At 44.1% G+C, this 25,765-nt stretch overlaps 1 protein-coding gene across 4 annotated transcripts in view; it reads left to right on the top strand.

Annotated features, from left to right (window-relative positions):
* Nucleotides 1-2,355: 2,355 nt before the first annotated feature.
* Nucleotides 2,356-25,765, top strand: part of TRIM29 (tripartite motif containing 29) — a 60,839-nt gene continuing 37,429 nt past the window's right edge. For 3 of the 4 annotated variants that reach the window (XM_085645953.1, XM_085645952.1, XM_085645951.1), the window contains exons 1-2: nucleotides 2,705-3,934; nucleotides 13,144-13,239. In XM_085645953.1, coding sequence (XP_085502079.1) covers nucleotides 2,945-3,934; nucleotides 13,144-13,239 — 1,086 coding nt within the window. In that variant the 5' untranslated portion in view covers nucleotides 2,705-2,944. Of the gene's footprint in view, nucleotides 3,935-13,143; nucleotides 13,240-25,765 lie in introns of all 4 variants that reach the window. The other variant, XM_085645950.1, reaches the window with a different exon arrangement.

The following is a 25,765-nucleotide window of genomic DNA, read 5'->3' as shown; positions in this document are numbered from 1 at the left end:
TGTAGTTCATTGGTTGTTCTCAGAATGAAAGGACTTTCATTCTGAGAGCCGCACCGAGAGAGCAACCAATCAGTGCTTTTACAGTCCCCTGATGTGATTTATTCCAATCACTAACTTGAATCCAACCTACGGAGGATCAATCCTTGAAGACTTCCTTTGGTATCCACTACCTTTTCCTCTTGCTGTCCCCCTTTCCCCCCATGTCCTGAAGAAGACCCGCTGGGTCTACAAATCCAATCATGCACTCTTTTGGGTCAAACTGTCGACGTGCTTGTCCAAATCCATTTCCTACTTTCTCCACTCCACGTGATAGGCAAACTAAGCCCAAGTCGCGCTGGAGATTCATGTACTTAGGGACGGATGTCTCTTGAATGAGATTTTTTATAAACAATTTGTACAGCACTGTATATATTTCACTCATGTACAGCACTTTTTGATCACTTATTTCACCTGTGCGCCGTTTTTCAAAAAGTTCTGTTGATTGCTTGTGACAGCTTTACTGCGTCATTACTAAACCACAAAAAATGTAAAAAAGAAAAAAGTGATTACGCTGTCAATACATTGTTTTGTTGATTTATTCAAAATTGGTGTGTTCTTCTCTTCTTTATTGATTAAGTGTTGGAGCGATTGTCCCTCTCTCCTTTATGTTTATTATTGATTAAGTGTTAAAGCAATGCTGTACCCGACAGAACCAACATTACTTCACATTCTACAAACCCCAGGTTCTGAGGGGCACTGGGTTACCCAATTATACTTGATGGGAGTTAAAATTGAGGTTGCAGTTCTGGCTGCTTCTGGGGTTGGAGATGTAGGGATATCAACTCGTAGTAGAAGAGTGTTATCTGCACCTGTAAGATTTATGGATTATGTCAAATATTGAGGTTCCAGTTTTTTGTTTTCTTTTTCTTATGTTAGTTTTGGGGGAAAGTGGGGATGTTGTAGAATGTAAAGTATTCTAGTGTCTTTTCAGAGTGTTATTTCCCTTAATGAAACATAGAATGTTATTTAGGAATGTGTTGTAGTTCTATATTGTGAGCTGAAGCAGTCAGGTTATGGGCTGTTAAGGAGGTAAGCTGTTGTGGGGTCCTGTATCAGAATAAAGCTATTGTTTCTTTGGATTTTTCCTTGTGTTGTCCCGAACACACTACAGTCCCTTGTGCACTTCCGATTTCGGACACCCTCACGTCTAATGGAGAATCAAGATGCTGTTTCCCATAAACACTGAATTTCAGCCTTCTACCGGAGCACACTGGGCATACTTGTGTATGTATGTGTGTTGGGGGAAAGGGTCTAAGTCTCCCAGTACACTCAGAGCTGCACTCTCACACAGCAGTAATAGTGATAGAAATCTGGGTGTGAGAACCTTAAATGTTGCTTTATGTGCTGAGCACTTACACCAAACACAGTCACACCCAGTGCTCTCTCACCATAGGCGCTCCTACAGCAAAAGCATTTTCAGTCAGCCAACTCTTTCACAATATTAGAGCACCCTGGCAACCAACGCTCTTGCCACACGATTACTTTCCAACACTGACACTTTCTCACAATCAACACTCTCAAAACAACTGCACTATTTCACACCATACACTTTTACAATGTTGCTCTCTCACACTAACCACTTTCATAACACCTGAACTCTCTGGCACACACTTTTCTTGGAAACAAAGAGCTTGTTAAGTCTGATAACTCTGATAAAAAGTGCACCGTCAGAAAAAAACTAATAGTGTTACTATGAACTCAAAATTCATGTTCAGCAACGGTGTGCTGCTTCAGGCACAGTCATTCATGATACAGAGCTAGAATTGTAATCACTCTCCGTGATGTTGGCTGTCAAATCCTGCTTGGAGTGTACAAGGTTGCCAGTTTTTTCATCTTTAAGTCCAGTTATATGTGAAAGTTTGCCCTGTAGCAAACACAAAGAGCATAAGCCTATTTGATTTGCACTTCTGTCAGCCTTCTAGTTAAACTTGTGCGACCTCAGATGTGTCTTTTGATCTGGCTTTTTAACCAGAATTTGACTTCTTGCCATGGCGTCCCCATACTTTTAGTGTAAGGAACTACTATGGCAATGTGTACTTCTTGAGACAAAAAAAAATGTTGTTGCTATTAGACACTTTTTGATACCGGTGACGGCCGTGTAGCCCCCTAGCATCTTTTTTTTGCAAAAACCATGACAAAAACAAACATTAATAAAGCCAAAAGGATGGTAGATAATGTTAGGCCGAATGAACACTCCAATTGTTATTTTCTAATGAACTGGCTCTCTCCTCCTCTCCAAATAGTTTAGTCATCCGGCCCACTCTAAACGCGATATCACTGGTGGACTCTAGTCAAGGACATCTACTGGCGCGTATTAAACACATTTTACACCTGGCCGGTAGTAAACGCCCCAGCCATCGTGCTCATAGGAGTTTATCGACTCTCTTCTGTTCTGGCCCCAGTATTCAATAGGTGCTCGCAGAAACTCTGTGACCTAGTTACCGTTGCTGGGCTCCTTGGCAGGAGGCTACTTAGGGCTGGGAGGACACGCCAAAATAATTACGGACGAATAAATAAGCCGACAAACAGGTTGGCGCGTTGGAAAAATAATTAAACAGGCAGACCTGAATGGGCGAGGTAGGAATGTTCCTGAACTTCCTGGGCGTGGAGCTGCCGGTACCCGCCCCGTCCCCTCTCGCTGCACCCACCAGCTTTGAGTCCCTCCAGCACACCTGCCTTTCTGCTATCGCTGGCAAGACGCGACGGGGTGTCCTCATCGCTCCAGGTGTGCCCAGGGCAGGGTCCATATTCCTGACCCCATTCCCTACCGAAACGACGCCACCCAAGAAGGCCGCCCAGGTAGAAGGAAATTTGAAAACAACTGAAAAATACCCGACGACCAGCTAAAGGCACCAGCGCTGATCCACTTTATCCAAAAAAGGGTATTTTGCTTGGCAGCAGCACCATGGAAGCTGAGGACCTAAAGACAACAAATGGTACCACCACGATCCTGGAGGAGGAGGAGGAGGGAACACCCAACCATAACCACGATGAGGCGGAGAATGACGAAATGCTAAACAGCCCCACGAAAGAGATAAGCAAATTGAAAATTGCCAACGGCTCTGGGCCTGGAGATGAGAACACAACCGGCCCATCCAGTTCAGAGCAGGGGGAGTTGCACGCCAACCACGCAAGCCCGGAGCCAAGTGACACAGCGACAAGACGCTACAGTTTTGAGCTCCTCGACCACAAGGCGAGTCGCTACAGCACAGGCCCGGCGGACAGCAAGGCGGGCCGCTTCAGCCTCGAGGCCGGAGACACCAGACCCAGCCCCTACAGCCCGGACTCCACAGACAACCGGACCAGCCGCTTCACCTTGGACACCAGGATGAGCCGATTCAGCCCCGACATGAACCGGGCGAGACCCAGTCGATTCGCCCCAGAGCAGACCGACACAGCCAAGAACAACCAGCCGGAGCCTGCGCCTGAGGTGAAGAAAAACAACCGCTATAACGTCGAATCGGGCGACTTCAAGGCGCAGTCCACCTACTCTCAAGAGCCCCCCAGCCCGCAGACGCCCACCCGCCCCGGCAGTGAAGCGGAGGACAGCGGCAGAAACAACCGCCGCAGTTTCGAGCTGGGAGACGTGGTGGTCGAGGACGTCCTGTGCGACTCCTGCATCGACGGCAAGAAGAAGGCCGTGCGCTCCTGCCTCGTCTGCCAGACGTCGTTCTGCGACGTCCATCTCAAGCCGCATCTCGAGGGGGCAGCCTTCCGGGACCACAAGCTTCTCGACCCAATCAGGGACTTCGAGGCCCGGAAGTGCCAGATGCATAGCAAGACCATGGAGCTCTTCTGTCAGGCCGACCAGGTCTGCATCTGCTACCTGTGCATGTTCCAGGAGCACAAGAACCACAACACGGTCACTGTGGAGGCCGAGAAGTACGTCAAGGAGGTAAGAGCATAGCGCAGATTCCGTGGCACGGTGGGTCTTGATTTAGTGAAGCCATTCTTTGAATATTCAAATGACCCCATAGTTGTCAAGTGGTTCTATGCCAGGTGCCACACCTATAATCACGTTGGTTTCACTAATATAATTTTGCACACGGGACTTTTTTTATAAGCCAATACTTTCCTAATAGGTCGGGATGGGCAGAAGGTGTCTCACACCCAACCCTGTCTAACATGCATAATGTCATTTACTATCCATCTCCATCTATTGCTGACAAAGTACTTAACTTGTCGAGAAGCGAGTGTAGAGACAATGGATACATTCACACTACTATGGCTTCAAAGTACCAGCCCACGCTTTTGTTTAAAGAGCTTTGCAGCTTGTGGCTGAAGTCCAATTGGTTGCACTTCATTTTGCTGAGACTACGGTGCGTAGCTTGTTTTAAGCTTCAGTTCCAGGACTATAGCATGGGGCCCATATTGATTGGGAGCTCTTTGGAAAACCTAAATATTTTCTTAAATTAGAGGTCCTAGATGTTGTTAGGACGCTTTAGTAGGGGTGCTCACTCTCTTTAGCTCCTGGCAATTTTGGACATGACCGTGGTCCAAGAACTGCAGAGAGTTCTTGCTGTCCTGGGTGAGTTACTCTACAAATCCTTTAATGATTGTGCTACTTTCTGCCAGAGAGGTGTAATCCAGCTTTCACAAGACAATTAAAATTACAACCAGTAGGAAACAAATAGAAAAAAACTGTAGAGACAATCTGTTATCTTACATGTGCCAAAGTTCACCTCTGTTCACCAGGTGTGCTGTGATTTGTTCTGTTATTTACATTGGGCTGGTCTCGCATTGTTACTGCTAAGGATAAACTCCAAGTACAGTTTACTACATTAGCTCCAGTCCGGTTGGTAACTCTATGTAAATTAGGACTACAACTCCCATAATGAATCATGATGGCTACCGCTTGGGCCTATAATTAGGCGACGGCAGCTAGTCTGGTTTCTCATTCGGCTGCTCTGAGCATGTTTAGACACGTAGGCCTCGTCTAATAATGTGGCAAGTGAAACCACGAGCCCCAGAATGCTCGGGCTGTTGGCCGAAAAGTCAGCATTGTCTGAACATATTGGGTCAGGTCAGTTTATAGCTTTGTATTAGGCTGGTGAATGTAACCCCTAGACTTCCACTGTCCCTTCACTGGTTGCCATTGAGGAAGCGAGTGACCTTTAAAGCCCTTTGTCTGGCTGACACAGCTCTTCTTCTCCATGGGCCATTGCCCCTGAGAACTGCCTTCCATTGGTAAATCCCCAAGAGACAGCTGAGGCCTTCTTCTCTTAGAAAGGTGACAATACCTAGATTTCGGAAAACTAGGTGGGGTGGTCGTTCTATTTCGGTCACAGCCGCCAAGTTGTGGAATACGCTGCCCACTCACATTGCCAGTTTCACCTCCCATGTTGCTTTTCATAATCAATTGAAAACTTGTCTTTTCTCCCTCCTGTGATGGTTGGGTTCTGCCTCTCTTCGGTGTCGTTTGCTCTCACCTGTGCTATTGCTTTGACACCTATGGGTATAATGCACTGTATAAATACTAAAAATATAAAATCCAAATAGACTGGTAACTTGGAGGTCTTGGTGACATTGAGGCTTCTATTAACCCTACTGCCCCCCCTCCCCCTCCCCAGGGTTTGATAGATATGTCAGCGTCATCAAAGGCAACATATTTAAGTTCAGTTACTTCTGTACTCTAGAAGTTACATTTAATGCAGGTTAACAGGACTACAGCTGAAAGAATGCACTAGATCGTTTATGTGATGCACTGTACTAGAAAATGGCGACTCAGGTAATATCTGGTAACCTTAACTACAATAAGACCCAGGTGAAGCTGTGCATTTGCTCAGTAAAAAAGACACATTGCAGAATTAATAATAACAGTGTTACACAGTTTACCTGACGGGCTTATAAAACCCAACCACAATTGTCCTGGCATCCATGTGTTCTAGCCTGTAGAAATAGCTGCATACGTATGTTAGCGGCTAAGGGCCTACTGGTTACCGGTCCAGTGAGCCCAACCCCCTGCTCTAGGGAAAAAGTTTGAATTCTTCTGAAGTTTCATCAGTCCATGAGTATGTAGTTCATCCAGTTAAGTTATTTCCTCAGAATTTTGATATTTGTAGTCTTTTTTTTTTTCTCCTTTTGTTAATGCAGAACTGCAAGCACTGGAGTGGAAAAAATACCTTTGCAAATCTGCTCACACGTCGAATCAGGAAACGCGAGGCTTGCTCTGGAGGAATATTTTAGAGTAAACAGAGTGATGGGGCGAACAAGCCCCAGGGAAGATAGTTAATGCGGCAACGGTCGAGTTCAGTGACATTTGCGGGTCACTGTTTACTTTCCCAGCAGGAATGGCCTAGCCATTAACACTTTCTTTTTTAGTTCTGTTCTTTTTTTCATTCTTGTAAAATTGAAACTACACGTCCCAGACAGTGGCCTAAGGAAACCTCAGACCCCCCTAAAAAAAACTGACAAGCTGTGGCCCCCCGCTATGAATGAAAGACTACCCGTGGCACCGCGGGGGGGCCGTTACGCCCCTGGTTCCAGAATCCAACGTGATAAAAGTTAAAAAGCCAGCACTGACTGAAGCTGTTACTCATACCATGCTTATTAAAACATTTAATATGCTCGGTTTAATACTATGAGATACCTATATCAAAGAGACCGCGCAGTGGGAGGCCCTTTAAAGACATGATCAGAAACCTCCAAACCTGTCTGAACACAGCACCCACCAGGGCGTCTCCCCTCTTTCAGCATTCACTGAATACCTGAGTCTGAAAAGCATTAAATCTGTGACTGTTGAAAACACACCCAGGGTTGCGGCCCGCCCGTCACACCGCCGCTTCTGCCTGCAGCCAGACTCTGCGATAAGATCAAAGATGGCAGTGACGTCACCGCCAGCGCCCTCCCCCCTGGGAACCTCGGAGCAGGCAGCTCGCTGCATGTCTGAGCTCCGGAGCCTAGTGCTGGGCATGCAGGTGCTCTGCCTCGAGGCGTGTGGGGGAAGAGGCGGAGGGGCCTGGCCAGGTGGGGAGGGATCCAGGAAGCTTCCAAACTGCCGCATTCACAGAGGGGAGGACTCCGGGGGATTCGAACGTTTGTCAACAAGGGTTAATGCGTTAACATACGGAATTAATTTAACATAGAATGAGATAGCGCTGTGGGTGTGTACCTGCGAATGAGACAGTTGAGACTGCATTGATGTGTCTGACGCCACCTCATCTAGAGCCCCCTTAACGTACTGAGACTGTGTGCCAAGGTGTCTGCCTCAGAGTGAGTCAGAGTGTGCTTGTTGGTGAATGACTCTCACCTAGTGAGTGAGACTGTGGAACATGGTTTTTTTATGTGTTTTTTTTGTTGCAGTTTTATATAGCGCGAACTCGACCCCGAAGGTTTCAGAGCGCTTTACACGAGCACCAGGTGGATTACAGACGGACACATTAATTTTGTTTGGCACGGGGAGAGCAAGTGATTTGCCCAGAATCACAGGATGTTTGAGCCTCCTGTCAGACTCGAACCTGGTTGAGTGTGAATCAGGCGCGCAACACCCATTGGGCTCACCGGGCTTCAGCCCCCCCCCCCCCGTCATGTTTGTCAGCCCGGCTGAGACAGACTCGCGGGCTGGCGTCCGTTTAATTGCAGCCGCACCCGAGTACTTCACAGGTCTTTAAAAGACCATTTATTCGTTAATGAGGCTTTTGTGGTGTTTTCACCCCTTCTTATAGCCACTCTGCCTATGGCTGGAAGACTTAGCCCCCCCCCCGAAATCTTTTTCAGCCCCCCCCCGAAATTTGGCTCTAGTTGCCCGCCTGGTGTGAATGTATAACAAGGAGTGAGGCAAATACGTACATACTCCCTGAGTGAGATTGTGTGTCTAGGAGTTTGACTCAGGCCTAATGAATCGCTTCCTGTGACTCTTTACGCCAGAGTGGTTTTATTGATTTTTATTGTTGCTGTTTATCCCGAACTCAACCCAAGAGCACGGGTAGATGAAGTGATTTACCCAGTTGAGTGTCTGACTGAATGAATATCCATGACTGAGATCGTGTTTAAGGTGAGCTTCTCACAAGCAGTGAGTGAGGTGTGCACCGAAGCGTGAGGCAAACACTGGGGGCCCGATTCACAAAGGTAAACGTACACTTACGTGTGTTTACTACTTTTTGGTATTCACAAAGGAAAATGACTACAAATAGTAAAGTTACTAGTTGTAACTTACCTTTGTGAATACCAATGTGTAGTAAACTTATGTTTAAGTCTAAGTTGACCTATGTGAATCGGGCCTCCAGTGCTTAAGACCGTGCCAATATGTCTGACTCACTCCTAGCGATTGAGACTGTAGACTGCCGAATGAGTATATATTTAGTGATAACATACACCGTGCTGTGCAGCACATACTCAGTGAGTAAAATCGTGCTTGTGTCTTGCATCTAATGGAACTTATTTTGCTTCTAGGTGTCTCCCTCATATGTCACTCAGAGATGCGAGGCTGTGCACCAGGGTGTCTGCCGCACACCTAGACTACAAAATGTGTTCTAATGTGTCAGACCTACGCCAAATGAGAGAGGCTGTTCTTGTGGCTGCATGATTTCCGCACAGTTTGTGACACTGCACCACAGAGTAAGGGGTACTCAACAGGGAAGAATGTGCACCAGGTTGTCTAACTTACTACACTCAGTAGTGAAACTAGTCCAGAGTCCATGACTCATGTGTAAGTAGTTCATTCAGCTCACGTGTTTTCCATTGCATACTGGTACATATAGTCTTGGAATTATATTGGATGAACAGTATTACAAGTCTGAGTGTAAAGAGACACATGGTCTGGAACAGCTACTTAACTATGGATCTCGAAAATTTGGGCGGTCTAATGTGTCTGACTCAAGCCCATGGAGTGAAATATTGCTTCAAGGCGTAAGATACTCACCCAGTGAGTAAGACTTTACTCCAAGGTGTGAGGTACCCTAAGAGGAAATCTATATACCAGGTAGGATGACCACCTCACTCCAGCTTGTTAGGGACACAATCTCCAGTTCTGAAATTGCCGGCTGCCTGCACATCAAATTCAGATGTTGGTCTAATTAGTTTAATGAAAGCAAAGTAAGACTACAACACCCAGAAAGCATTAGGCGATAACACAAAGTTCCAGGAGTGGAAACGGTGTCCGTAATGGCTTGGAGGGCGAGACTGCGATTCAAGGCAAGGGTTGCTGGCTACTAGTGCGACAACCTCCCTCCAGGCCTATATGGACTCTGACACCAGCCCTGGACGTTTGTGTGATAGACTATTGAACTCTGGGTGCAGTAGTCTTGCTTTACTTACGTTGAATTAATCATTCTAACACCTGAAACCAGCGATATGCAGGTGAAAAGCACAGGACTGGAGATGGTCTCCTTCCTGGCTAGCGACACCAGATTCCTGTCTTAGGCTTCCCTTCAGCAAAACATTATACTCCGGTCCTTTAGGTTAGTTGGCACAGTTGAAGTAAACCAAGACTGAAAATCACATAATATAGTCAAACCTAAAGGATTAGGTTTTCAAAGGAACACCCTAGGAGTGGCAAAATGACTTTTCTCATGAGATGGAGCCATGCACTGTTTCTTTCAATGCTACACAACTCACACTCAACACACGAGATTCGCTAGCCAGAACTGAGGATTGAGCTGAACAGAGCAAAGTTACCAGATGGCTCCAGGTCACCTGGTACAAGATTCCAGATCCAGTCATTCCTTTAATAAACAATTAAAATTGTTGCGTCAATCGATGCAAAGACTGCAATTCTCAAAATGCATTTGGATATTATACGAACTCCCAGGAGTGTGGTGTTTCTGTGACTTGGCATCATATGTGAATCCATACAACTTGTAGTCAAAGTGGACTGTCACTGGCTGGGAAGAGTCCAGGGGACGTCTGATTTGACATGATTCTCTGGAAATCCTTGCACCAGAACTGGTGGGGATGGCCATGGTGTTCTCCAGATACCCTTAAATTGCTTTGGTGAAATTGGCTTAGAGTAGCATAAAACTTAAAACTTTGGTTGAGAGTGATTAGAAACCTATTTGCCTCTATATTGTTCAGACACCAGCATCTCATCCAGTCCTGTTTCTTTTATTGTATTGAAATATCATTTATATAGTGCTTACTATCTCTGACGAGGCGTTGGAGCGCTCTACAGCGAGTAACACACTAGTAATGAACCAAAATGAATGATTAGCCCAATGGCTATTGGTTATTTTTGGTAACTGGGCTCAGTTTTATGCTTTCCCAGCTGAAGTTAAGTAAGGAATAAAATGCATATCCCAGACTGAACCAGCTTGAAGCGCTGCAAGAGAGTGAAAGTAACAGGCAGGTGTGTAGGTGAGCTATTGGCACCAGACACGGACCGTTTGAGAGCTTTGTCAGCAGGTCGTGGTTTCTAGGCAAACAGACTTGGTAGCCTTGGACTTGTCATTTTGCTTATACCATTGGCCTTTGTGATTGCATTTTAAAGATTGCAGAGGCGTGGCGAGTCGAAAGTCCAGGACTGTGCACAGGTGTATTGTATGATGACATCAGACAGCAAGGAACCTCTGCACTGTGTTATCTTATATCGTTATCACAATGCTAGGTCAGATGTATGGGGCTCGAGTGCAGAGTTAGCTGATAGCTCAAAGTCACAGGAATACCATTATACCCAGCCGCGGTCGGTAGTAGGAGTAGCAGCAGGGCGGTGACGTGGGGAGGGGGAGGGGCAGGGTGGGGGGTAGTAAACTATGGATTACGGAGGTTTACAGGTAAGTTAACATATAAATTAATAAAACGAATTTTGTTGCGTGCACTGCATCGCATTTGGGGATGCAGTGCACGCAACGAAATTCGTTTTATTAATTTATATGTTAACTTACCTGTAAACCTCCGTAATCCATAGTTTACTACCCCCCACCCTGCCCCTCCCCCTTCCCACGTCACCGCCCTGCTGCTACTCCTACTACCGACCGCGGCTGATTATACCCCACTCCCCTCGAGGACGATCGTGAATACGCAGATTACGTGAATCAAAATGAGATTAAACAGCCACTAGGAAGAGCTGTCAGAGAACACAGGCTTTGTTTTCCAGGAGCCACTGTGCGCCCACAAAGTGCCCCATACCCAGAACATATAGTTTGGGGTCAAGGATAGCACGTTTTCATGTATATATTGTCCTTTGGACAAGAACACCCAACCCCCTGAAGCACAAACCCTTTGGCTGTCAGTTTACAGTATATTATGGATCAGGGAAAGGCATTGTCTGCAGTTCAGTTAAGTTAAAATGTGTCTCCATCGACTAAGGCTGTACAAACTTGTATTTACGGTTCATTAATGAAAAGCCTTTAATATTAGGGTGAGCCCTCTAGGAAAATATTGTAAGCTCGGACTGCACTACTGACAGTGGTTCCAGTATAAAAATGTGTACACACGTTTTCAAAGTTTAGCAATATGAGGCTATGTATAATTCTCCCAGAATGCACTCTGATTTGATGCAAATATTTGCTGAACCTGGAAAGTAAGATTGATGATTCTTTGCTTTCAAAATAAAGTGTTCACAAAAAAAATGCAAATAGGAAGAAAGCATTTTGCTAAACTACTGTAAACTTTCAGGTAATAATTCCTTGCAGCCTCATTTAGCAACAAGTGTTGATGCATGCTATTATTTACCAAAAATATTCAAAATGGAAAATCAGTATAACCAGTTTCAATAAGATTATGGGAAACAAAAATTACAAGCATTGGCAAGGCCAGTAGGCCTGAAATTGGTGGTCAGCCTTTTGGTTTGGTCAATGCGTGTCTTGGTTTGGCATGGTTTTTGTAAAACCTTATTGGTGTGGGAGCTGCTCGGCCCTTTCTGTTATAACAAATATTGGCGAAAGCCAAAATAGTTTTTGGTCTCAAAAAGCATATGCCACAGCAGTTCCTGCCACTGAAAAAAACGACTTGTGTGCAGATATGATCTTTGTAAAAGAGCTTAATGGTGTCACTCACAGTGAAGCCAGCCAATAGATAGACAGAGAGAGAGACATAATTTTAATAAACAAAAAGGTCTTGGTTAACGCCAGACCTAATTAGGAGCCAATTATTAAAGAAAGCCTCAAAGGTCACCCATGGTATGTGTCCTTGCAGATTTAGGGATTTCATGAATTCACAAGAATTTACAAAAGCATGCCAAGAAACAGTACTCCTAGAAAATATGTGTGCACTGCATTTTAGCTTATGCAAATATGTATGTGTAGATTAGCTCAAGCGAAAATAAAATCTGTTGAGCGTTTGTAAATTCCCTTTCCCTCCAACCACTTTTTTCCCAACCCTGAAAGAAGTTTTACATCTGCCATTTTCAGCAGTAGATTTCCAACCTTTCTCAGCATGGGAAAAGATTAGAGAAGAGCTAGTGAAAACCCTTAAAACACGCAAGTTAGTAGGTTTGCACATACTCGAAAGGGCATTCCGACCCTGGAACTATTGCTTACCAATAACTTCAGCCCCAGCATGTAGATGTGCGGAAGGGTGGCGAAATAAGGGAATTACTCCAATTCAAACTCTACTATGGTATGAATTCTGGCATAATCAGAAAGGCTATATCAGTGATCTTATATAATGAGATTCCTGCCATAATTTGTCACCACACTACAAAGTACGAAAGGTACAATTGGATTTTGTTACTGCAGCCAGCCCCATGGACGATTAGATATTCTATTACATTCCACACCCCTGCTTTTGGGTTTGTGCTTTCATTTAAGGGCCCAAAAATAAAACCCTGAACGCAAAGCGATGTTTGCTAAAACACCACACTGCAGTCAAGAAGAGAAAACGCTGCAGACTGAAAAGGGGCTGTGGTGTACAGCACAGCTTAAAGAAGAAAGCTAACATGGCACAGCTGCAAAGTCGCACCATAGCATGGAGTACGGCGGCTGGGCGGTTTTAGTTGGTTTGGTCAACTGGTAGCATTAAGAATTCTGCGTTATGTAAGCTTTTACTTGAATGGTTAAAATAAAACTACAAGTTCCAGCGAGCTTAGTGTGGATGGGCGAACAACCAAAAGAGGCTGTCACCCTCAGTACACGAGGCCAGTTGACAGAAATGTACTGGGTGAGAGAGTGGGAGTAGCTGTCAGCCCATGTCATCTTTGCTTTACCTTGTAACTCTTTCTTCTCAAACAAGGCCGAGCTGTCGGAGATCCAGGAACAGCTGCACCTGCAGATACTCGATGTTGGGGATGAAGAGGAAAAGTGGCAAAAAGAAAAGGATCGAATTAAGGTGAGCGTGGCTTCATTTCTGTCTGTCTCTAGTGCTTGTCCCTTTTCACTTTCTCTCACAATCCAGCAAAAGCCAGACCTGTCAGCCCAAACCGAAGGGCCCAAGGCCATGCTTAACATTTTCATTCAGTCCTGTTTTTTGTTTTTTTGTTTTTTTGAGCCATTAGCACGACGCCCTCCGAAACTTGTACCCTTTCTCCGAGAATTCTTAGCGTGGGACGAAATGTTCCAGAATGCAAATCATGTTGCTTAAAAAGCAGAGTTGGCTGAAAATATGACACAAGGCATGATGAGACTCGGCAACAATAGACAAAGGGAGTTCAGAACTTGAAATCCAAAGAGAATACATTATGAAAATCTTTTGAATCGGGTTGGGGGGGGGGGGGGGGTGTAAAAGGGAAATCTTCTCACAGTATGTAAATAGTCTGCGAAAAAGATGCTAAGTAGTGTATGCTACTGTTCCTCAGTCATAAACAAATTACAACAAACTGCACGTATTAGTCACAATTAAGGAATATTTAGACAGCAAACTAAATTAAATACAGACTTGCGTCGATATGACTAGTGCACGTTCTTCAACGCCAGTTGTGCTTCTTATTGTCAAAGTCTCTATACTACTCACCCACAAATTAATCATCCTATTTGTATCCTGAAGCCAGGGTCTGTGCCCCGATGCAACTGGCCTTGGCCTTACTTTATATGTTCATGCAGTTGTGTGTAATTAAGACACCTACCACAAATGTAATTTACGAAAATGTAGATATATAAAAGTCGCAACAAAACAATAGCGTTTTATGCTTCGAAACACTAGTTAAAAAATTAAATTGACCTCCTATGACCCAAGATCACAGTTTGAATCTTGCCACAGTTTGTTTCTTACTTTAACTCCAATTATTACCATAATCCAATTCCTTATGCCGTCCTTTGGATTGACTGTAAGCCTATCCCATCTCTGCTGCTGACCTAAGCCTCGATCTAACCCTAACCCCACTTTAACCACCTCCCTTACCCTAACTCATGTCCCATCACTTTCCTCAACTCTGACACTGTCCCTTAAAAGTAATCCATTCCTTAACCACAAACCTGGCCCTTAGCCCTGATCCACACCATAGCCCTATTGCTCACATTACACAAACACTAAACCACACACCTATTTTTTTTAAAAATTATTTAACAGAGGATGTTTTTATTTTATTTGAAGTGTTAAAAAAAATGTAAACACGTATTACAAATGAAGTAGTTCTTGCTTTGCCCAAACCTCCCAACAAAACCTGAGTATTTGCATACATATCTATCCTGCGTTTTGGAGAGACGGTTGCCTAAACATGCATCCTAGCGAGCTTGTTAACTATGTTCTCTTGCTATGCTTTCTCTATTTGGACCCTGCTGTGCCTTTCAGCATATTAATTGCAATTGTTTCGTAGCACTGTCATACCAACTCTACTCGCACTATCCCTCGAATTACCACCTTTAAGGCAGGATCAGCATAATGTTTGGTGGGCACCATCCCACTATGTACACCCACGATATGTAACATATTGCCACCATAATGCACGGGTCAGCATTACAGCAGGTAATGCTCCTATTATGCTCCCTAATGTCAAGAATGATTACCACTGTGCAATTTTTGCGCACAATATGGTAAAAATTACCAACTTCATGCCAGGCCAGCCATTTTGCCATGGATGTGCCCAATATATTAAGAATTATCACCATTCTGTCAGGACCACCGTTATACCAGAGATACTCACCATTATACCACAGATGCCCCGAAACTGCCAGGATTGCAAGATGCAACAGATGATCACAAATTGTCAGTAATACCACTTTTAAGAGAGGGCCAGCATTCGTCCAGAAGAAAAGAATCGGCATTATCAAATCAATGACTTGGAGCTACCAAGAATTACCACTGTTATGCGAGGCCAACATTTTTATCAAGAGCAGGCACTCTGCATCCTCTTCTGGATGCCAAAAAGTTGCCAAGAATCAGCAGGGTTGGGCAATGGATGACTGTAAGCCACCAAGATTTATCACAATTGTTCCAGGGCCAGCATTTTACCGGTGGGGGAGGGGAGTGGGGCTTTGCACACACAGATACACAGACACACACACACACACCGACACACACACACACACTTTCAGAGAGGCACATACTCACATATACACTCAACCTGCCTCAAGACAATTTTTTCCACATCTAAAATTCAGTGCCAGATTTGACTCCTACTGGTGCTCTTGGCTGCCTCTCATCTCTACCACACTGTGGGCTTTATGATGCTTGTTCCTGAGCAGTGCGCCTGGGAGGATGTGGGGCAGATAGAGTGAAGCTCTAGCCTAGGGGGAGGAGTAAGCAGTAGTGTCTGGGATGACAAGGCAGGAGAAGGAGAAAGTTGGAGGTCCTGGGAGGGAAAGGGTAAATCTGAGTGACTGGGTGCAGGGGGAAGTGGGAGTGACTCCTAGGTTGCCACCTCTGCCATTTTTTCTGGCCTGGCCAGTGTTTTTCTATGGAGGCCAGCAAGAAAAGAGGTGGCAGCCGTACTTACACAGCAGTTGGTGGGAGAGGGCTTGAATGCATTGGGTAGACAGAAGGGGACATTCAAGGCCTCCGCAGATTTACTGAATTTGGTCCTGGCTGTGGCTGGTTAGTGTCCATTGCAATTTTGGCCTACCCCCAAGTTGCGACTTATGCAATTGCATTACCAGGTGGCTTCATGTCACTGGACAAAGAAACTCTATTCTTGGCAGCGCCTTTAACAGCTACTGTAAATTGTTAGGTTTGTTATATCATTACAGTGGGTGCTGATCTGCCATTACTGTGGTCGCGTTTCCGTATGCATGGGTGGCACCAGTATTGTACCGGTCTTAAATAATCACCACAGTCTAATATCTTCTCTACTTAGGCAATCGATCCCATGAGGGTAACTGATAGCCAACATTATCACATCTGGACTTTGTGTCCTGTTGTGTAATTCGTAGTTGAAGTTTGTGAAGATACTAATTTCTTTTCCCCCCCAACCTTGTGTTTTGTGTTATACTGTATTGTTATATACTTCTAAGCAAGCTATCACGTGATGCTGATGGACATTGTACCCAGGGGTACATAATTCTCCTTTTTAAGGGAGTTGAAACTCCAATGTATTCGTCCATGTACTATGAAGCAGATTGAAGGATAGATTTGCAATTTCTTGTATTCACAAGCGTGAAGTGGAATATGTCTCATCAAAGATAGACGGAGTCTTTCTGTAGGGAACAGACTGCAGTGGGATCTGCAATAACTTTATAACCCTGCTTCGCCCGGTTCGCCGTTAAGCACCCTAAGAGTCATAAGAGTGATTAAGGCAGGGCATGGGAGAAGCTGGCAGCCAATCAAAATAATGAAAATTCAGTAGTTTTAGCTAATTAGATTGTTTGCCCTCTGTCCAATAAAAATAAAGCCTAGTGTTTAGAATTTTCTGATGGATGTTTTCCAGGCGGACAAGCTTGAGTCCCCACCGTGTTTTCCCACACTTTTGTGGACATGATAAGCTTTCTTGGGATGGGTAGAGACACCTGGCGCACTATAGAGTCCCCTATAAATGCAGAACGAACAGACCGGTATGACTTTATAGAATTAAAATGAAAAAATATTTCAATTTGCACTTCAAAAACGAATCCTGAAATCAGAAAATGCTTACTCTTGCATTTCAGTGAAAATGTTGCCAGCCACGAGTCCTCTGCAGTCATTAAATTAGTTAGGTCAAACTTTCCAAATAAAGAGTGTTTTTTGTTTTGCTAATTACTTTGGCACCGTTTGACAAATCTTTACAAAACTTAAAAACTCTCCCAATAAAAAGTTAATTCACCTCAGCTCCTTACTGAAAAGTTTTGGGGCGGTTCTTCGAGCTGGGGTCCAAAATGCAATTTCCCCACACAATATCACTAAGGAATTTTAGTCAGTGTTACAGCTGAATGGAATTACACCAACGTTGTAGAAAGCTAGATCTTTACCCTGAAAGCGCGCTTTTTGTGTTTGGTGTATATCCATTCAGTAGCTTTTGAGAAATGTAAGGTACTATTATTATAGATATATTGACAGTTGTGTGTGAATTAAACAATTCCAGAGTTCTGACTGGCTGAGGGGGCTGTTTGCAGCGAGCACTCTGATTGGCTGGCTGCAGCATGGACAGAAATGGTTTGGCTGCCATTACTTGTCTTGGGTACTTGGTCCCTTTGTCCTGAAAATATTTTTTAACAAGCATTTGCAATGCAATAGGTTTCGCAGTTGTTAGAGTTTGAGCTATTGGCATTTTCAATGGCGATGCCTTTTATTTATGTGTCGGTTTTTAAAACATAAATAAAAGGCATTGTCATTTACAATGCCAATAGGTTAAACTTTCGCAAATGCGAGACCTATTGCATTGCAAATGCTTGTTAAAGTTGTAATGAGGCCCGTTTAGTTCTTGTCGCATGGATGGATGTCGGGGAGGGGGGCCGTTGGGCATGTGTTAATTTAAATATGTTAAGTGGCCCCCGAACAGCGTGACGCTGTTCCTCACTTTGCACCTAAGGCTGCTAGAGATCCATATCACTTCGTAGTCCGGAATTCACCCCATGCCTCTTTAATCCACTGCCCTTTTACGTCAATCATGTAGATTTCTGCTTTTTTCCTTTCTGACAATTATTTCTTCCTTCTGTTTCTCCTTCTCACCCCTTTGCGTGCTCTTCCCTCTTTTGTTCTCCAGAAATGGTGACAATGAAAAATAGGTGGGAGGTGCCAAAAATGAGTACTGACGGGGATGGACAGGAAGGAAGGCAGACAGTTCAGATAATTAATTAATTTAAATGTGCTCAGCTGCACAGCGTGGTGCCATGCATCATGCTGCACCTAAGTCTGCCAGAGACCCATACATATCACTCCTAACTGAGGCAAATGGCCTGCGGACACCCCCTCCCCATACAGGCCTGTAATGAGCATGTAACACATGCCAGTCACATGGTGTACCATGCATGTAGCGACAGGCTCGTGTGTTGAGCATGTCCTCGCGCTCTCTTGAGATCTATGGTGGAATAAACTTGCTTTGAATCCTTCCCGCAATCCCCCTCTTCACTCCAACGCCTCACAAGACGGGGGCACCACGCTGTTCAGGGCCACTTAACATTTCAATGAACACATTTACCAATCTCCAGCCAAAATCACACGAACGAATCACCAACAATCCTTCCCCAATGCACAACCAACAGCCTTAGAACTACCACCCCACCTTCAAATATGCCACCACCAGATGCGCGCGCCCACCAGCACTAAAATAAAACACCCTAACTTACACTCTAGCTGCCTTTTGAACCCCACCACACACACTCCACCAGCAAAACAACTCATCAAATCAGTTGAGCCTCCCCGAAAACACAGAGTGGTCCCCAGTACGTGTTTGCGCACTCTGCTCCAACCCAGCCCCCTCAACAGGAGAGCCTCCCTGTCCTCCTAGGCACTGTTCCCCACGGGCTGCACTCACCCGATGCTTCGCTTGCAGTCTGCCCGATGCCGACTGAGCTGGTCCCAACACGGGACTCCGGTGCAAGACGGGCGTTGTCCGGCACGTAGGCTCGTATTCCTGCACAGGAGTTCGGCTCGCTGCCACCTCTGCCGTTCCTGCTCTCAACGCCTCCGTCACATTGGCAAGCCTCCGAGACGGCCACGGGCATACGTAACTCACAACATGGCGCAGAAGAGGCAGCATGAACAGGGAGGAAGGACTACACCGGGGCTTCATGGATTAGAGACGAGGGACCAAACACAAGCAACCCAGTGCACTGGGAAAGAGGATGAGCAACAGCACGAAGGGCTTACAGGAAGGACTAACGCAGCACGCACAGAAATGACAAGGGATGACTATTTCCGACACTGGAAAAGCCGCCATTTTATCCGAATCCAAAAATCACAACGCCTGCGTGGCTCAGGCTGTCATTAACGGACCCGGCCTAGCCTGCGACCCGCTGAGGGGAGCACTACACACGCCTCAGGGGTGCAACGCCGGAGCAGTGCTGGTCCGAACATTGCCACATCCATTGAGGTGAGTCCGGCATAGTGCGGGCCGGGGAAGGGGTTGCAAAAATGCATGGACAATGGACCTTATCTTTAGGGAGGGCCATCTGTTACTAAATAGAAACAGATGGCCCTCCATAAAAATAAGAAAGTGCTTCACGACAGCTGTGAAGCAAGAAATCCAGTCCGGAGGGGCCGTCCCAAAAAGCGGAAGGGAGGCAACCCAAAAAGCTCATTTCCAATGGCAGCCCACCGTTTACCATAAACGGTGATGCAAGCCAATGGAAATGAGGGGTAGGGGTTCAAGCCCTCTTCTCAAAGTCCTCGTTCACAATAAATCTCACCGAGCGTGCAGCGCATGCGTGCAGCGCATGCGCTGCAACGCTAGGCGAGACCTAAAAAGGACATAAGTGGGGATACCCCGACCTTCTAGCCTATTTTGTCAGTGGGTCTGCTGAGATGAGAATGACCCTGCCTGGAGGGGGGGCATCATGGTGCTGGGAAACCTCTGAGAGAGTCCCATGAGACCAGAAATGTTTTTTAAAGGCTAGGATGGGCTGGAATCTGTGGGGGGTTAGGCAAAGGGACTGGCCATGCTTGGCTGGAGTTGGTATAAATCTTACTTAATGTTAAAAAAGAAACCCTAGACATTCCCTAAAAAAACAAAGGTAAAAGTGATGTTATAGTTAAGTATGGTAATAACATCTTACTTTACATTAAAAAAAACTAAAATTCACTAAACCACAAAAGTTTAAGTGACATTATTGTTAGGTGAAAATGTCAGTTGAAACATAACATTTTAAACTAAAAAAACCAAAAACGCAAAAATGTACTGGTTATAGTTTACTGAAGTAACTATAGGTTGTGCCCTTGTCATGCGCTGCTTATCTCACATATTACATCACTCATGATATGTTATGTGACATCATTGTTGATATGACTGATGACATCTGAAATTACATCATTAGTGATATCACTGTGCATGGTTAAGGTTCAAGTTTTATAGTTACAGCAGTAAAGTATAACTGGCAAATTTCAGTGTGTTCTTTTTAAAGTTTAAAATGTAAAGTTTTAACTGACACTTTCACCCAACTATAATGTCACTTTAACCAGTATTTTATTTTCAATGAAGATATATAAATGTGTTATGCTTCTCACATTTATGTTTCATCCTTGGTATTTTATGAAGCTAGTATATTTTTATAGGCACGTGCCTTGTACAACACGCCTATTGTTTGTTGAGACCAAGTTTCCGCTTAGAACCTCTTCTCCCAACCCCTCTTTCCGAACAAAAAAAAAAGAAAAAAAGAAAATCATTTTTTATTCAAGTCCATTAATTTCCTTATATGCGCTCAACCTGTTGATTAAGCTTGCTGCACAGGTTCCGTCTGACTGGCATCTTTCCAGTCTTGATACATCCCACAGAGAGGATGGCACGAGCTTTCCCACACTGGAAAAAAGGGAATCAATTCACCATTGTTATCTGTTGGGTGAGAAAGCAAAAGTTCTCAGGCACAGATGAGTGACGGGGCATGTGACCGCATGTGAAGTCCAAAGTGGCCCATGCCATGTGTTAAAAAAAGCTAAGATAGATCTTAAATATCTTGTTTGACATAGGGTCCATTGCTAGGTAAGAGGCTCAACTAGTTATTATGTGGTAGCTTTTGTAACATGCGTGGGGTAATGTATTCGACCCAGAAGTGACATGTGGTGTCAAATGGCCTCTTTCTGGGAGACTTGTGCCTGGAGAGAACAATACTTGTGCTTTAAAAACTTAGTCTGAATTTTATGATTCAAACATATCCTCGTGCAAAAGGAAACCAGATGCGTATTTTTGTATGTATATGTTCAAGAGTGACTTACTAAGAAAACGTTATTGTGATCCCAAATAGTGCCCAAGCTATTTCGAGTTACTCCTCATTGGGCATGACAAGCTTGTCATGGCCTGTTTTGCTTTGCATTGTTATACTTGTAGTCCTGAATGTATAGTGCTAGAAACAAAACTACAACACCAAAGATAAAAGGGGTGGGGGGCTGAAAGGGCTAGTGGAGTTCTTGCACACGACCTAGGGGCGGTTCAGTTTACCGGATGAAATTCACCTGGCACCAGCCACCAAGTTCCTTTGCCAAAGTTCAACGACCACCTTTGAGGGAAACGCTTTGGCAGCATAAAATATTTGGGGAAATTCTTTTGTCTGATTATCAATTGGGCTACGTGGTGGTCGTAGTGAGTATGGCAGTTTGAGCAGGAGGGTCTGGACCTGAGGAGCTGCAAAAGCAACAGCATTGGGTCCATCTGTATCAATTCAATACCTTGTCTGTTCATAGGGGCAGATCTGCAAGGAAACTAACGCAGCGCGGTGCCCCAAGTCATTTTGATGCGTTGCATTAGTTTCGAAGCACCGGGATGCAACATATTTACAACAATTTGTCGCATCTCTGTGCTTCCCCCACGCTGGCGCACAAACTGCAGCCATGCGCAGGCGCAGGCACCCTTGCACCATGGTTAGGACTACTAACTTTACTACTAAACGGAGATAAAATCCTAAACTTACTACTTTATAGTATTAGTAGTAGTAAAGTTAGAACTACTAACTTTACTACTACAAAATGCCTTCTGTGAATACCAAAAGTAGTAAGTTTAGGATTTTGTCTTAGTTAGTAGTAGTAAAGTTGGTTGTCCTAACTTTACTACTACTAAATGCCTTCTCTGAATACCAAAAGTAGTACGTTTAGGATTTTGTCTTAGTAGTAGTAAAGTTAGTAGTCCTAACTTAACTACTACTAAATGCTTTCTGTGAATACCAAAAGTAGTAAGTTTAGGATTTTGTATCAGATTAGTTCTGTGAATCGGCCCGAGGTATTAAACCTCCAAAGGAACTGCACAGTACTTTGTTGTATGATTATCCCTAAGTTTTACAACTCACCTACCATATGGCCTTATGGAAATACCATCACTGCAAAGGTCATAGTTATTTCAAGGTCAACATAGCAGCTGGAAGGAACATGGGGCCAGATTTACTATGGAATTTTGCATGCGCAAATGCGTTTAAGACCCGTTTGCGCATACAAAAAACCTGTGGGCCATGTACTAACCCTATTGTGCGAGTCGCAAATAATTTGCGACTCGCAAAATAGTGTTTAACGACTCGTTATCAGGAAGGGGCGTTCCCTTCCTAATGGCGACCTCACAAGCTATGTAAGAATGTTTTGTGGTCGCAAAACACTCCCAGTTTACCACCCTCTTCAAGAGGGAGGTAAAGCACTTGCAAACAGGAAGGGGTCCTCAGGGGACCACTTCCTCTTTGGGAATGCATGCGCAAACATTTTGTAAGGACAGGCAGTGGTCCCAGGGACCACTACCTGCCCTTAAAAAATAAAATAAAAACGTTTATTTTTGTTTTATTGTTTTAAATGCATCCCCTTTATTTAAAAGTAGTCCCAGACATGGAGGTCTGTTGACCCCAGCAGGCCACCATCCCTGTGTGTGCCAGCCATTTCCAATGGGGTCGCAAATTGCGGCAGCCTCATTAAATATGCATGAGGCATGCAATTTGCAACCCCATTGGGATTCGCAAACAGTGTCTCATCCACTGTTGTACATTGGCAATTGCAACTCACAAATTGCGAAGCGCAATTTGGTGAAATTTGTGAGTCACAATGGCCCATGGCGCTAGACATCCTGCAGCGACTTTCTATAGTTTTAGGACATTTTGACAATAAGTATGTTACGTTGCATGCTTTGTACAGCTCTCAATTAATCAGTTGGCTTCTCCCTTCTGTTTGGAGACTCAGAAATGCTAACTGTCTCCAGCTCTGGTTTTTTCAAAAGACGTCTCTGTGTTATCCAAACTTCCCCCAGTCCTATGTTGGCTCTGCAGTTGTCAGGGCCAAGATGTCTGGAGCTATATACCACTCTGTGACAGGCTTCTGGTTGGCAACACCTTCAATGCAGAGCATGGCTACTCAGCCATTGACTGCCTCTACCCAGAATTACTTGTTTTGCACAGGCACAAACATGTACTGACTCACAAATGTAGTCAGTCTGTCTACAGATGACTGGGATACGCCTGCATTGAGCACAACTTGATTCCTATAAACATCACCTTGGTGTAGGGACATGCAGGATTTTCTCAAACCGAGGCAACTCCCAGTCTCTTGTTGACCATCCAGAATCCTTTCATTAACCTTTTACCTAAGGGACAAGCCCATCATACTAACTAATAGCAATGAATGCCAGTCATCTCAAGCTTTTTACAGCCCATTCCAGAGGTTCGGTGAACCAGATGAGACCAACACTTGAGATGGTAAACACGTTGACACACAACACTAACAATAAAATTACACATTTGCTGCGATGGAAATTGCATTGTAACACTGAGTACACCAGCACTGGAGGCATTAAGTTTATGGCCTCAACAAGTTGGTTGAATGGTGAGAGAGCAATGTAACCATGTTGAGAAACCTCACAAGAACCCCTTTGGATAAGCTACTTTGCACATGCTGATATTGGTGAGGACTATTTTTGCACCATTATTTAAAACTGGGAGAAGTTTTTACCAATCACGCATGGCTTTTACCCAACATACTTTCAAAATTGGGTAATAAATTGTCCAGATAAGGCGTTATAGAGTGGTATCTTTTTATCGCAACTCATTTTATAAGATGTACTTAGGAAAAGTTTAGTAGTGGACCATGGGTCATTTGAAAGAGATTGAGGTAGACTGGGTAGGTTACAATTATGTTTTTACATTGCGTACTTTACCCATTGGCAAGTTTTTTTCACAAAATTTCTCGCTTCCGTTTTTGTCTGCAATTTTAAGAGATTTGGTACAACTGGGATTTTTGAGGTGAAAAGTACAAATATAAAGTAAGTGCATATCAGAACATCCATGTCTCTTTGGTTATATCTCTCTAGCCCTTTATTGCAAAACATTTTTTATCTGAACAATTCACATTTCTGGTTTGAAGATGATTTAAATGCAAAACCTGATTATAAAGGCATCTGTAAAACCTTTACAGTTAATTCCTCTACCTTGCAGTGAGAAGTTACCATCTCAGAATAAGACATTACCATCTGTGAAATGTACTGTAGGTCTGTTCTGACGTAGTGATTCATACTCCTGTATCTATGCATAGCAGCACTTCTCTATCATGCAATCCTGCATTGAAGCTTAAGCTTAATAGCAAATATCTTTATTGGATATCTTGGACGCAAGCAGATCTTTTGTGATCCCCAAATAGTGCCCGAGCTATTTCAAGTTACTCCTCATTGGGCATGATAAGCTTGTCAAGGCCTGTTTTGCTTGGCATTGTTATACTTGTAGTCCTGAATGTATAGTGCTAGAAACAAAAGAGAGAGATCAAAACAGGGACTGAGCTCACGAAAGAGGAAAGGAAAAAAGAGAGACACAAAGAGAAATCTAGGAAGAGATGGGGTCACTGAGTCCCAGAGAGAGAGGATTCTTCAATCCTAACCTTCATTATCCAATTATTCATTCCAAAAGCACATGCAGTGCAAGCAGGATACCATCCTCCCATACCTGTTTTTGTCATCTGTATAGGCACTGGTCTATTACAAACGGATCTGTCAATATTGCTTGTCTTTAGTGATTTTTGGGGTAGGTTTCGGTGTGAAATTGCTTGCTAAATGCTTCTACTCACATTCTCTTCTAATGATTACTTCATCCCTACTCCTGGACGCTATGTGCTTCTAATCAAGAACATTGGTCAAGAGAATTCTTTAAGTACAGGTGCCACTTTTACATGGTAGCAAGGATGAAATGAAGTTGTTGACTGAGGGCTATCTTGGAAGAATGGCCTTCATGAAGTACACTAATGCTGTCCTCTTCCTGGCGCTGGTCTCCCTTAACACTATCAATTAAGACATTGTTGCAAGCTATATTTTCCAGCCAACATGTCACTTTAGCGTTTGTTGTTCCGTAAATTGGGTTCATAAATTCCACAGGCGGATTTAATTTCAAAATATTTTTTATGGTGAACAGGTCTTACTGGAACCAAAGGAAATTATGTTTTGAGTCTCCATAGCACTATCCGTGTGCTCTTGTCACCAGCAATTTAACAAATATTTTAAGTTCTGAATGGAATATAAGATATTTCCCAACAGATCCCATGGCACTTGCAGTTGGTCTACTGTATATGCAGACCTAATTACTTCACAGAATACTTGAAAAAATGAAAAACTAATTTTTTCCCCTGACACATCTTTAATCCTATTATCAGTTATTCTCTTGCCTTGTGGATTAACCCACTACTATGTAATGCAATAAATGTGCCCTGGCTCCTACTGCAGGCAAAGAAATCTAGGACAATACAGTAAGAAACAGCACACTTCTGGCACCTCAGATAAAAAAAATTCCCTATTGCATTATGGTAATTGCAGTACATGATACTTTCATCGGTTGGTGCAGCCAGTGCTGGCATTTCCGTGCATTCCTGGAAACAAGTTTCTGGGTTTTTGTCAGTCTTCAAAGGATAGTAGCAG

The sequence above is a fragment of the Triturus cristatus genome, chromosome 3_1 (genome assembly GCF_964204655.1).
Source record: "Triturus cristatus chromosome 3_1, aTriCri1.1, whole genome shotgun sequence".
NCBI classification, from domain to species: Eukaryota; Metazoa; Chordata; class Amphibia; order Caudata; family Salamandridae; genus Triturus; species Triturus cristatus.
The sequence above is the reverse complement of the archived record's forward strand: the minus strand, read 5'-3'. Positions and strand labels throughout refer to the sequence as shown.